At 36.3% G+C, this 15,370-nt stretch overlaps 1 protein-coding gene across 1 annotated transcript in view; it reads right to left on the bottom strand.

The window, feature by feature from the left end:
* Nucleotides 1–5,306: 5,306 nt before the first annotated feature.
* Nucleotides 5,307–15,370, bottom strand: part of si:dkeyp-77h1.4 (uncharacterized) — a 34,424-nt gene continuing 24,360 nt past the window's right edge. The window contains exons 7-9 of the mRNA XM_062992773.1: nucleotides 15,143–15,321; nucleotides 6,418–6,516; nucleotides 5,307–6,200 (exon numbers count right to left, since the gene is read on the bottom strand). Of these exons, the coding sequence (XP_062848843.1) occupies nucleotides 5,394–6,200; nucleotides 6,418–6,516; nucleotides 15,143–15,321 (1,085 nt within the window). The 3' untranslated portion in view covers nucleotides 5,307–5,393. The remainder of the gene's footprint in view (nucleotides 6,201–6,417; nucleotides 6,517–15,142; nucleotides 15,322–15,370) is intronic.

Here is a 15,370-nt window from a genome sequence, read left to right as displayed (position 1 = left end):
AATTACAAGTAGTCTTTTGTGGATAAGTCTTAAATACTGTATAACATGATGTAGTGATTTTAATTAATTACTTTTTCTTCAAAGTGTTTTAGAAATGTTGGGATGTGGTAATGTGCAGTCTTTTTTTAAGTGTTCCACAGATTTTTAAATGCAGTTAAGATTAGAACACTGACTTACAAATCAAGAAGAATTTTCATTATGTTTAGCCCATCATGATGCTTTGGAAGGTTCAGACTTTAAGCCAGCAGAGCATTTTTTATATTAGACATCTTTGTGTTCCATTTGCCATTTGAAGTGTCATGCCAGCATAAATGCAGAAAAGTACATAGACATATTAGAGCAACATACTGTATGTTGCCTTAAAGACGACGTCCATGCATGTTTCCAAAAGAAAATGCAAAACCGCACACAGCACACATTATAAAAGCATGACCGTGGAGGAAGAGGGTATGGGTAGTGGACTGGCCTGCCTGCAGTTCAGTCAATAATACCCAATAGAGAATGTGTGGATATTATTTTTTAATGCATTTTCTCAATTTTTCTCCCGATTTTTTTCTTTCCAATTTTTTACCCAATTGCATTATGCTTCCTCTCTACTGGTGCTGACCCCCGTCCCTGATTGAGGAGAGCGAACTGACACACGTCCCCTCCGATATGTGAGCAGTAGCCGACTGCATTTTCTCACCTGCACCAGCCAAGTTCATATGCGAATCAGCCCTGTGCACAGAGAGCCACACCCTGATCAACACATTATTCCTCTACTCTGTGCAGATGAAACACTAAATTGCTTGGTATGCTCAGTGCCAAAACGTCTTTTAAGTGTTGTGAGAAGGAATGGCAACATTACAAAGTGGTAATGCGTTACTGTCCCGACTTTTTTTGGAATGTGTTGCAGGCCTGAAATGTAGTAATGGATATATATTAGCAAAGTTAATAAGGGTTCTAAGATAGATGTCGAAGTAAATGTAAGAAACACTGCATTTATGCAAAGAGCATTTGTATGGATGGGCATTAATGTTGGTCAAGAAAACCTCAATTGATGTTCAAGTTCATTCCAAAGCTGTACAGTGGGGCTGAGGTCAGCTTTTCTTCATGTCTTTATAGAGCATGCTTTGTGCACTGGGGCATAGTGATGCTGGAACAGGAATCTTTACTAAACTGTTGCTACAAAGTTGCAACTGTTGCAGTTGCTGCAGTTGTTGTGGCTGATCCACATGAATTGAAAAATTAGAAGGGGTGTCCCAATACCTTTGTCCACGTGTAGCAGCATCACATCATGTTGTTTCATGTCTGTTATGTGCCAAAAATAAAGTCTGAATTATTGTACGTCGCTTCTAATAATCCAAAGAGTTAGCCAAATGAAATCTGATATGAAGTAGTGAGACTTTCTCTGTGTGAGGTAAATCAGTTGTGTACAACCTGCTGTGCGCAGACAGTTCTCTTAGGAAGATGATCAGGAAATGACAACAAATTCAACAGCTGTTATTTTACTAGTGTATTTTACTGTAAACACAGAACCCACATATACACACCCTTCTACATCTACACAGTCTAATGCAGATACCTAGACATCATTAGCAAACACATAATAATCACACATACTGCACACATAGTACAAACAGATCTGTGCACGCCCGAGCGAGCATACAGTAAATATTAAACAAATTAGCACTGATTTTACAAAAAGGGATGCATGTTATCATTAGCAGAGTTTAGAAAGTGATTTAACTGAGCTCATGCATGCACCTCAGCTATTTTTTTTTTCAGCAAATACACATAGTTACTAGCACTGATACATGTCTATACATGTCTACATACTATGTACTAATTTAAACTAGCATTGTGAACAGGTACCATTCTATAACAGGGATGCATCTGTGCAAAGTTTTGTGCAGGTGAGCTAAATACAGCATAATTATACAATTTTAGAAACAAAGACTATGCTAAAGTTATAGAGCTGGTGTTACATGAGGAGGGGTTGGTTGCCCCTATTATGCTTTGCTAACTGTGTGCCCCTTAACAAGGCACTTAACCTTCGTCTGGTACAGAGGCACAACAGTACACCTGACCCTTTTACTCTTTTGGTAATATTTATATGTGAAGACCCTGCGACCAAATGCACCAACACACTTTAAATAAAGCTGTTTTAACCAACAAAAGAAACCTTTACTATTTTTTACTTTACTATTCATTCTTAGTTTAAATAAAATTGACATTCACAAACTTCACAAAATCAAGGTTTTACTGTGGAAGCAGGTGTCTAACACAGAGAAGATAATCACCTGCACAAATGGGCACAACTGTGCCAAATTTAATGATGCAAGTTCTAACTGATTTACCAGCAAATTTAAATTCACTTGGTGCTTCATTTGCTGTAATTTGTAATTAGATTTAGACTTTGCATCTGCTTCTGGTTAGGTGTATGTTGGTGCAACCAGCCACAATGTCTTCAAAGGCTGACACACGTCAGTGAATGTACTATCATGCTATGGCGAAGAACTTTACTTTAGGGCAAACACTTATCAACTCATCAAGTACCTTAATGTTAGCCAAATCATTCCGTACCTTCAATAAAAAGTATAATAATCCTAAAATATAGGGTTCCCAAATATTCATGCCATGCACACTTTTCCAAACCCTTTTACATATATGAAGCGATGACCTTCTTAAATATAAATATAACATACTTAGTATCTTCTTGTATGACTTACTTTCTTTGTAAAAATCATTACACAGAATGCAATGACGGTATCAAGATGATTCATTCTGGTTTGGTTTGCAGAACATTACTGATTTATTAATTAGTAGACATGGAACATCCTAACAAGGACCTATTCCATAAAAATTTAATACTTTAATTGCTGCATGCCTTTTGTTACTGACGTACTAACCCCATAATAGAAACCCCATAATAGAAACCCATGCCACGATTAACACTACTGCATACAGTAAATAAGTGACTGTGCATAGTCTTTGCACTTCGTATTGCTTAAAGAGGTAAAATAGATCATTAAATGATAGACCTGTTGTTAGGGGAATAAAATGACTCGCGGCCTGTAGCACTTAGATTAGGAAAACAGTGTAAATGCGTAAGTGACTAAAAGCTTTATTAGCTAATGGAACTTGGTAGCTAATATTCCCTCTGAAACTGCAATTACTAACAACAGGAATTTTATTACATAGCCATTTTAGGACAGCTTTATCTGGGGTGAATAATACAACAGACATAGGAGTACATTTATATGTGTTATGTAATGTTATATGACTTTTTAAAAAACTTACCATACTCATACAAGTGTAAAAGGCTTAGAAAGAACAAGGCCATTGTCAGGAAATAGTAAGGGGGAAGGGTTTAAAGTTGATTTCAAAAACATTGTAAAGCTTCTATTATTAGAAGGTCAGATTTTGTGCTTATTCGTTTTTATATGAGTGCACTAGAGAAAAAGTAGCATTCTCAGTTAGTCAGGGGATATAAACAAGAGCCTAAGCAAAATCCACTCCACACTAAAATCAAACCCTGGACTGGTATGTTCATATTTTGGAAACTTTATGTAAACTAGCTACCATCTACACTTTTTTGATTTAATAAAAAAGCTGACACAAACAGGTCACTGAGAGAAACTTCCCTTCCTACACTGTTGGTACAGTAACAAAAGGGCAGTGGTGTTCAAATCCTACAAGATGCACCCAGAGTTTCTGTAAACAAATTGTAACAACAAAATCTAATCTGATTTCTGAAAATTCTTCAGCATTGGACTAAGAGCACTGATTTTCCACCAGCTCGCTTTGATCTTTTTTTTTTAAATATACATAAACTGATCCTAATCCTGGAACAGAGCATGTACCCTGTGATGAATCGTAACCTAGAACAACCTGTGAACATTCAGGAGTACATCTGGAGAACATCACATGATTCACCATACGTTCACGTAAAACCTCAATTATAAACCAGGAAAGATAGGCACCTATAAATATAAATGTAATGTAACAGATTAATGCCAGTTAGAACCACAAAATTAAACAGCTTTTTGTACCACAAACAGTAAAATACTGCCATCAATTCAGATTAAAATACGCCGTCTGTTACCTTGTTAAAATCAATCCAACATTTCGCTCTGTTCTTGAGAAAGAGGAATCCAGTTAAACTGTGTCTTGCGTGACTGGAAATGCTTCAGAAATTGTTCAGAAAGTTCTTAATGCCAAAACAGTGGAAATATCCAGGCAAGATTGTGATGTCGAGTATTTGGTAGTTGTCAAGCCTCTGTAGGTGTTTCTCGTCAGGTTTCACATAGCTGGAAACACTCAGTAAAACATTTTCAGCTCTGTAAACATTTTTTTGTTCAGTTTTCTGTCCAGAACACTTGAGATACATAATTTTTAACAGATACATACAGTGTGCACAATGATACTTGAATTAATCACACACCCTATGAAATGCTGGGTTTTTTCCACAATACATTTGCTGGGTTTTGCCAATTGGGTTACATGGCTGGGTTGATGCAGTCGAATTAGGATAACTAGTAATCCTGTGCACTAGGCATAAGATGAGGACCTGAAAGAGATCAAGAGAATTTTTTTAATTACTTGTAAAACGTTGATCTGCCACTTATAGCCATCAAATTAATGCTCAGAGCAACTGGCAATACAAATCTTCAATCAAACTTTGTTTTTAACTATAAATGATTAAAATATTTATTACTGGGTTTAACTAAACACTATGTAAGCTCCTAACATTGGTGTAACTTATGTCACTTATGCCCGCTGACAGAAAATCTGCTTAAAAATGGCTAAATATGGCTAATGTTGGCGCCTTGTATTTTAATTTCATACCCAGCTTGGTTGTTTTTAACCCAGCAATGTAGTATTTCTCAATAACTAGTTTAACCTAGTAACTAGCTTTGTCTATGTTTGAACAAGTGGTGGATTTTCAAATAAATCCAATTTTTAAACCCAGCTATTTTTAGAGTATATGAACAAGACACTGGAATTAGTCATTTATCATCAATCCAGAGTCTGTTTATTACCATATTTCTGAATATGTCAAATACTATTTCATTTTCTTGAATTCCGCATGCAGTTGAATTAAATTTCAATAGAAATAAATATAATTTATGCATCTGCATATCTTGTTTGCATATTAGAGACAGCCTTATTCAGCCTGCATCAAATAAACAATCAACAGAATACCTGTAGTTTTTTAGTAGTGTTGCAAAGTGTTGCAAAGTGATTAACTAGTAATAAATCAGGTGAATGATAGTTTAGTGAAAGATTTGAAAGACTAAAGAAGCCCTCCTTCATAATACCGCTTAGGTTCTTGCTCGTTGTTATGTCTCGATTGTCAGCGATGGTATAGACATCATGGAGGGAGCAGAATACTGGCAGTGGTTTGAACCTCAAGTGGTGGTAGTTTCCTCCAGACCTCCAGCAGGAGTACCCTTGCTGGGTGAAGCCTCATGAGCTGCTTTTACTGAGCTTTTCTCAGTATCTGGGGTTTTCTCTCCTATGTCTTGCTTGGACTCAAGGGTACCATTGGTGGTTGGCATTGGGTCTGGAGTGGGCGAGAGAGATGGTTTAGGATCTGGAGATGGAGACAGAGCAGGCTTGGATGTTGCTGGTGATGGGATTGCAGCAGGTGGTGTTGGGGAGGTTGCTGGTTTGGTTGGTGTAGGATCAGGAACTGCTACCTTAGTAGGAGTGGAGGCAAGTTTGGGTTCAGGTGTTGGTGTCACAGCTTTGGGAGGTTCGGGACTAGGGGGCGGTTTGGCATCAGGGGTTAAACTGACCGTTGGTTTCAACTCAGGTGTCACTGCAGGCTTGGGTACTGGAGATGGACTCAAGCTTGGTTTGGACTCAGGTATAGGTGAGATTGCTGTTTTGGTTTCCTGTGTGGGTGTTACAGAAAGTTTAGGTTCAGGAGATGGTTTTAGAGCTTCGGGCACTGGTGTTTCTTTCTTTGCTTCAGGAGTTAAAGCTGGTTTAGGAGGGGAGGTAAGAGTAAGTTTGGGCTGTTCATTAGCAGTAGGTTTGGTATCAGGAGCTTCAGAGGAGGTCTGGAAATCAGTCTCCGTAATGGGTGCTGTTGGTGCTTCAGTATCGCTGTCCAGTGGGAGCCCAGCCGTGTTTTCAATGCCCACTCCAGAGTCGCTGGTCTCCAAATTCTTTTCATTGATACTTGTGTCCTTGGCAGAGACTTCCAGACCCTAAACACATGACGGGATGGATTAGAATAGAGGTTCCTAATGACCAGACTGCAGGCTAGTTTTGGAGAGAGGATTAATTGTTACCAGGTAACAGTTTGGACATTAAGCCTTTCATAACAAAGGCAAAAACAACTATTAAACAAAACATCACATGTGGTTTATCTACTTAGCTAATTATCAAGCTTAAACTTCTAGCATTATTCTTCATGGTACAAACCTTAATGCTGACTTCAGTGCTCTGTGATTTCTCTGTGATATCTTCTTTCTGTGAAGTTGGCGCTTCCTCGTTGTGACGGGTATAGACATTCTCTACCACCTGCAGACAAGAGTTCATGTTCACCAAAGATATATTATTATTATTTTGTTTATGCATTTTCTCCCGACTTTAGCGTATCCAATTACCCAATTGCATTACGCTTCCTCTATACTGATGTTGATCTCCACCCTGGTTGAGGAGTGCCGAGACTGACACATGTGCACTAGCTGACTGCATCTTTTTACCTGCACGAGGTGAGTTCATATGTGGATCAGCTTTGTGTATGGAGAGACACACCCTGATCAAGGCATTTTCCCTTGACTCTGTGCAGGCGCCATCAATCAGCCAGCAGAGGTCATAATTGCATCAGTTATGAGGAATCCCCATCTGGCTCCCAACCTGTATGAACAGTTGTTCATGTAGGCACCCAGCCTGCTGAATTCGAAACGATGAATTTGAAATGTCAGCTCTGGTGTGGTAGCTTGATTTCCAGCTGCACCAATGTTCAACAAAGCTTTTATCACAACTGCTATGTTACTGCTGTTGCTAACAAATATATGGGCTCCGATGGGCAAAATGATTTGTCATGATTACTAATGAAGTGCCTGCAACTGTAATTTATCATTTACACGTCAGAGGAGTCAACTTTGCTACCCTCTCATAAATCCCTTTTTTACCTAGTGTTGTCTCAAAAAGATCAATACAAAGTATTATATCCTTAACGTACACTGATCAGCCATAACGTTATGACCACCCCCTTGTTTCTACACTCACTTTATCAGCTCCACTTACCATATAGAAGCACTTTGTAGTTCTACAATTACTGACTGTAGTCCATCTGTTTCTCGGCATGCTTTGTTAGCCCCCTTTCATGCTGTTCTTCAATAGTCAGGACTCTCCCAGGACCACTACAGAGTAGGTATTATTTGGGTGGTGGATTATTCTCAACATTGCAGTGACACTGACATGGTGGTGGTGTATTAGTGTGTGTTCTGCTGGTATGAGTGGATCAGACACACCAATATGGAGTTTTTAAACACCTCACTGTCACTGCTTGACTGAGAATAGTCCACCAAACAAAAATATTCAGCCAACAGCGCCCCGTGGGCAGCTTCCTGTGACCACTGATGAAGGTCTAGAAAATAACCAACTCAAACAGCAGCAATAGTGAGCAATCGTCTCTGACTTTACATCTACAAGGTGAATTAACTAGGTAGGAGTGTCTAATAGAGTGGACAGTGAGTGGACACGGTATTTAGAAACTTCAGCAGTGCTGCTGTGTCTGATCCACTCATACCAGCACAACACACACTAACACAACACCACCATGTCATTGTCACTGCAGTGCTGAGAATGATCCACCACCTAAATAATACCTGCTCTGTGGTGGGCCTGTGGGGGTCCTGACCATTGAAGAACAGGGAGAATGCAGGCTAATACAGCATGTAGAGAAACAGATGGACTACAGTCAGTAATTGTAGAACTACAAAGTGTTTCTATATGGTAAGTGGAGCTGATAAAATATAATATATATATATATATATATATATATATATATATATATATATATATATATATACACAATATATATATATATATATATATACTGTATATATATATATATATACTGTATATATATATATATATACAGTATATATATATATATATATTAGGGCTGTCGAAGTTAACGCGATAATAACGCATTAACGCGATCTCAATTTAACGCGATTAAAAAATATAGTGCCGTTAACGCAAATTCCTATTTGGCCCTGCGAGTCATCCGTAGTTCATGTTGAGGCTTGACCGTGCACGGCATCTCTCATTAAGACGGCGTTTCTGAAATGTAACCGAGCGTGGTAGTGATGTACTTTCTTAATAAAGAAATAAATACACGCTATATTCACAAGTTTCGGGAGCATTTAACATTTTATTAACAACTTCTGTTACGGTACCGAATAGCTGACAGCTAGAGTCCTCGCGTTAGCCGAGCATGCTATTACATGCACTATGGAAGACCCAAAGGGTCAAAACACACTCACTTCGTGTAAAAACGTCCATCAAACCATTGTCACAATACAAGCACAGAAAAGTCTGTTACAATAACTACGCTTTATCCCACCTAAAGCACCGCTGATCTACAATGTTTGCTGATGGAGAAATTCTAACCTACAATCTGACATTTACTGCCTAGTATGTGAGTGAATAAAACTCCCTTACAGTTTTCTCTTGTTCCAGCAGTTTTTAACATCAGTACATTTAGCATAAAATGTGTTCACCATTTTAATTGTAACATTTCACTTAAAAATTCTTGTTTTCTATAACATTTACACAGATTTTTTTAAATGCGATTAATCGCGATTAACTATATAAAATTCTGAGATTAATCGCGATTAAAATTTTTAATCGTTTGACAGCCCTAATATATATATATATATATATATATATATATATATATATATATATATATATATATATATATATATATATATATATATATATATATATTATGGCAAGCCAAACAGGAAATATATAGCAAATGCTGATATATATGGAATGAAACTTGATATATATATAATGAAACTCGATATATATATAATGAAACTCGATATATATATAATGAAACCTGATAAATATATATAATGAAACTCGATATATATATAAAGAATCTCGATATATATATAATGAAACTCGATATATATAGATGAAACCTGATATATATATAATGAAACTCGATATATATATAATGAAACTCAATATATATATAATGAAACTCGATATATATATATATATATAATGAAACCTGATATATATATAATGAAACTTGATATATATATATAATAAAACTCAATATATATATAAAGAAACTCAATATATATATAATGAAACCTGATATATATATAATGAAACCTGATATATATATAATGAAACTTCATATATATATATATATAATGAAACTTGATATATATAATGAAACTTGATATATACAGTGTATCACAAAAGTGAGTACACCCCTCACATTTTTGCAAATATTTCATTATATCTTTTCATGGGACAACACTATAGACATGAAACTTGGATATAACTTAGAGTAGTCAGTGTACAACTTGTATAGCAGTGTAGATTTACTGTCTTCTGAAAATAACTCAACACACAGCCATTAATGTCTAAATAGCTGGAAACATAAGTGAGTACACCCCACAGTGAACATGTCCAAATTGTGCCCAAATGTGTCGTTGTCCCTCCCTGGTGTCATGTGTCAAGGTCCCAGGTGTAAATGGGGAGCAGGGCTGTTAAATTTGGTGTTTTGGGTACAATTCTCTCATACTGGCCACTGGATATTCAACATGGCACCTCATGGCAAAGAACTCTCTGAGGATGTGAGAAATAGAATTGTTGCTCTCCACAAAGATGGCCTGGGCTATAAGAAGATTGCTAACACCCTGAAACTGAGCTACAGCATGGTGGCCAAGGTCATACAGCAATTTTCCAGGACAGGTTCCACTCGGAACAGGCTTCGCCAGGGTCGACCAAAGAAGTCGAGTCCACGTGTTCGGCGTCATATCCAGAGGTTGGCTTTAAAAATAGACACATGAGTGCTGCCAGCATTGCTGCAGAGGTTGAAGACGTGGGAGGTCAGCCTGTCAGTGCTCAGACCATACGCCGCACACTGCATCAACTCAGTCTGCATGGTCGTCATCCCAGAAGGAAGCTGACGCACAAGAAAGCCAGCAAACAGTTTGCTGAAAACAAGCAGTCCAAGAACATGGATTACTGGAATGCCCTGTGGTCTGACGAGACCAAGATAAACTTGTTTGGCTCAGATGGTGTCCAGCATGTGTGGCGGCGCCCTGGTGAGAAGTACCAAGACAACTGTATCTTGCCTACAGTCAAGCATGGTGGTGGTAGCATCATGGTCTTGGGCTGCATGAGTGTTGCTGGCACTGGGGAGCTGCAGTTCATTGAGGGAAACATGAATTTCAACATGTACTGTGACATTCTGAAACAGAGCATGATCCCCTCCCTTCGAAAACTGGGCCTCATGGCAGTTTTCCAACAAGATAACGACCCCAAACACAACCTCCAAGATGACAACTGCCTTGCTGAGGAAGCTGAAGGTAAAGGTGATGGACTAAACCCAATTGAGCACCTGTGGCGCATCCTCAAGTGGAAGGTGGAGGAGTTCAAGGTGTCTAACATCCACCAGCTCCGTGATGTCATCATGGAGGAGTGGAAGAGGATTCCAGTAGCAACCTGTGCAGCTCTGGTGAATTCCATGCCCAGGAGGGTTAAGGCAGTGCTAGTTTCATTATATATATATCTAGTTTCATTATATATATATCAAGTTTCATTATATATATATCAAGTTTCATTATATATATATATAGTTTCATTATATATATATCTAGTTTCATTATATATATATCAAGTTTCATTATATATATATCTAGTTTCATTATATATATATCAAGTTTCATTATATATATATCGAGTTTCATTATATATATATCAAGTTTCATTATATATATATCTAGTTTCATTATATATATATCTAGTTTCATTATATATATATCAAGTTTCATTATATATATATCTAGTTTCATTATATATATATCTAGTTTCATTATATATATATCAAGTTTCATTATATATATATCAAGTTTCATTATATATATATCTAGTTTCATTATATATATATCTAGTTTCATTATATATATATCAAGTTTCATTATATATATATCTAGTTTCATTTTATATATATATCAAGTTTCATTATATATATATCAAGTTTCATTATATATATATCAAGTTTCATTATATATATATCAAGTTTCATAATATATATATCTAGTTTCATTATATATATATCAAGTTTCATTATATATATATCAAGTTTCATTATATATATATCTAGTTTCATTATATATATATCAAGTTTCATTATATATATATCAAGTTTCATTATATATATATCAAGTTTCATTATATATATATCTAGTTTCATTATATATATATCAAGTTTCATAATATATATATCTAGTTTCATTATATATATATCAAGTTTCATTATATATATATCTAGTTTCATTATATATATATCTAGTTTCATTATATATATATCAAGTTTCAGTATATATATATCAAGTTTCATTATATATATATCTAGTTTCATTATATATATATCTAGTTTCATTATATATATATCAAGTTTTATTATATATATATCTAGTTTCATTATATATATATCAAGTTTCATTATATATATATCAAGTTTCATTATATATATATCTAGTTTCATTATATATATATCAAGTTTATTATATATACAGTGTATCACAAAAGTGAGTACACCCCTCACATTTCTGCAGATATTGAAGTATATCTTTTCATGGGACAACACTGACAAAATGACACTTTGACACAATGAAAAGTAGTCTGTGTGCAGCTTATATAACAGTGTAAATTTATTCTTCCCTCAAAATAACTCAATATACAGCCATTAATGTCTAAACCACCGGCAACAAAAGTGAGTACACCCCTTAGTGAAAGTTCCTGAAGTGTCAATATTTTGTGTGGCCACCATTATTTCCCAGAACTGCCTTAACTCTCCTGGGCATGGAGTTTACCAGAGCTTCACAGGTTGCCACTGGAATGCTTTTCCACTCCTCCATGACGACATCACGGAGCTGGCGGATATTCAAGACTTTGCGCTCCTCCACCTTCCGCTTGAGGATGCCCCAAAGATGTTCTATTGGGTTTAGGTCTGGAGACATGCTTGGCCAGTCCATCACCTTTACCCTCAGCCTCTTCAATAAAGCAGTGGTCGTCTTAGAGGTGTGTTTGGGGTCATTATCATGCTGGAACACTGCCCTGCGACCCAGTTTCCGGAGGGAGGGGATCATGCTCTGCTTCAGTATTTCACAGTACATATTGGAGTTCATGTGTCCCTCAAGGAAATGTAACTCCCCAACACCTGCTGCACTCATGCAGCCCCAGACCATGGCATTCCCACCACCATGCTTGACTGTAGGCATGACACACTTATCTTTGTACTCCTCACCTGATTGCCGCCACACATGCTTGAGACCATCTGAACCAAACAAATTAATCTTGGTCTCATCAGACCATAGGACATGGTTCCAGTAATCCATGTCCTTTGTTGACATGTCTTCAGCAAACTGTTTGCGGGCTTTCTTGTGTAGAGACTTCAGAAGAGGCTTCCTTCTGGGGTGACAGCCATGCAGACCAATTTGATGTAGTGTGCGGTGTATGGTCTGAGCACTGACAGGCTGACCCCCCACCTTTTCAATCTCTGCAGCAATGCTGACAGCACTCCTGCGCCTATCTTTCAAAGACAGCAGTTGGATGTGACGCTGAGCACGTGCACTCAGCTTCTTTGGACGACCAACGCGAGGTCTGTTCTGAGTGGACCCTGCTCTTTTAAAACGCTGGATAATCTTGGCCACTGTGCTGCAGCTCAGTTTCAGGGTGTTGGCAATCTTCTTGTAGCCTTGGCCATCTTCATGTAGCGCAACAATTCGTCTTTTAAGATCCTCAGAGAGTTCTTTGCCATGAGGTGCCATGTTGGAACATTCAGTGACCAGTATGAGAGAGTGTGAGAGCTGTACTACTAAATTGAACACACCTGCTCCCTATGCACACCTGAGACCTAGTAACACTAACGAGTCACATGACATTTTGGAGGGAAAATGACAAGCAGTGCTCAATTTGGACATTTAGGGGTGTAGTCTCTTAGGGGTGTACTCACTTTTGTTGCCGGTGGTTTAGACATTAATGGCTGTATATTGAGTTATTTTGAGGGAAGAATAAATTTACACTGTTATATAACTTTTCATTGTGTCAAAGTGTCATTTTGTCAGTGTTGTCCCATGAAAAGATATACTTAAATATCTGCAGAAATGTGAGGGGTGTACTCACTTTTGTGATACACTGTATATCAAGTTTCATTATATATATATCGAGTTTCATTATATATATATATATCAAGTTTATTATATATATATCAAGTTTCATTATATATATATCGAGTTTCATTATATATATATCAAGTTTATTATATATATATCAAGTTTCATTATATATATATCGAGTTTCATTATATATATATCAAGTTTCATCATATATATATCGAGTTTCATTATATATATATCAAGTTTCATTATATATATATCGAGTTTCATGAAACTGGATGTATATGGAATGAAACCTGATATATATATATAATGAAACTTGAATGAAACGAGGCAGGCGCTAGGACCACCCCATCCCCCCCCCCCCCGATTTCCTCATTGCTCCTCCAAACGCAAAGCAAGCTCTTTGATCATCAGTTTTATACTTCACATTCCAGGTTTCAGTTTTCAGTTTGTTTCCAAATAACAGCAAACACACATTGAAAACAAACGGCTCGTATTTTAATTTTCCGAAATCAGCATTTATATCAGTTCAATTGGAAATAAACGCGCACGCGCGTGCATGCGCCTACATGCTTATATTATTGTTTAGACAGTGTAAATCAAACACAAGTGTTAAAAAAGTAATAATAACGACGCGTCCTGTTGTTCTGACTTTTGTGTTTGTATTTGTGATGTGCACATATTTGCTCTATCTGCAAAAAATTAAAGTGAGGAAGCGATTTTCGTACTGGATGTTGTAACGTTGTCATGTTAGTTACATACACAAAAGTCAGAACAGGGGTCAGATCATGTCGTTATTACTATCAATGTGTGTTTGTTTATTATTTGAAACGAAACTGAAAACTGAAACCTTATTAATTTTGGGATTTGAAGTGAAAAACTAATGACCAAAGGTACACAAACCCCTTTGCATTGCGCTTGGGGGTAGTTTTCATTCCATATATATCAAGTTTCATTATATATATATCAGGTTTCATTATATATATATATATATATCGAGTTTCATTATATATATATCGAGTTTCATTATATATATATATATATCAGGTTTTATTATATATATATCGAGTTTCTTTATATATATATATCAGGTTTCATTATATATATATCAGGTTTCATTATATATATATATCGAGTTTCATTATATATATATCGAGTTTCATTATATATATATCGAGTTTCATTATATATATATATATCAGGTTTCATTATATATACTGTATATCGAGTTTCATTATATATATATATGAGTTTCATTATATATATATCAAGTTTCATTATATATATATCGAGTTTCATTATATATATATCAAGTTTCTTTATATATATATCGAGTTTCATTATATATATATCAAGTTTCATTCCATATATATCAGCATTTGCTATATATTTCCTGTTTGGCTTGCCATAATATATATATATATATATATATATAAATATAATATATAATATAATATAATATAAAATGGACAGTGAGTGTAGAAACAAGGTTATGGCTGATTCTTAGACTGCATTGAATGCCTAGACTTAAAATGACCCACTTTTGTCCCAACACTCACAGTGCCTTAAGCTGTCTGTAAAATTCTTCCTAATGAGTTTCTCCACTACCTTTATTACTCAACATATTGAACATCTGTCAGTGAGGCTAATGGAGTCTGGGTGTTGGAGTGGAATAGGTCAGGCATTTAGCTCTCAGTGAAGTTAATGTCTGATAGTATCAAAGCTGAATGGCTTTTTCATTTGTTGTGCTTTACCTTTCTAAAGGCATCTCCTTCATCATTTCCAGCATTTTTTGCAATCTTCTCAATGGCTCTGGCTTTTGCTGCTCTTCGGCGTACCTTCACTATACAAGATACCAAACACACAAAGAGCAGCACCACCACTAAGGCCACCATAGTAATCAGGACCAGAAAAAGGTTTGGCAGGCTGTATGCTGAAAGGTCAAGTTTGGTACAGAGGAGAGAGGATATTTATTAATAACA

Source organism: Trichomycterus rosablanca, chromosome 3, assembly GCF_030014385.1.
Source record: "Trichomycterus rosablanca isolate fTriRos1 chromosome 3, fTriRos1.hap1, whole genome shotgun sequence".
Classification (NCBI taxonomy): Eukaryota; Metazoa; Chordata; class Actinopteri; order Siluriformes; family Trichomycteridae; genus Trichomycterus; species Trichomycterus rosablanca.
Note: the sequence above shows the minus strand (reverse complement) of the source record. Positions and strands in the feature narration are given on the sequence as shown.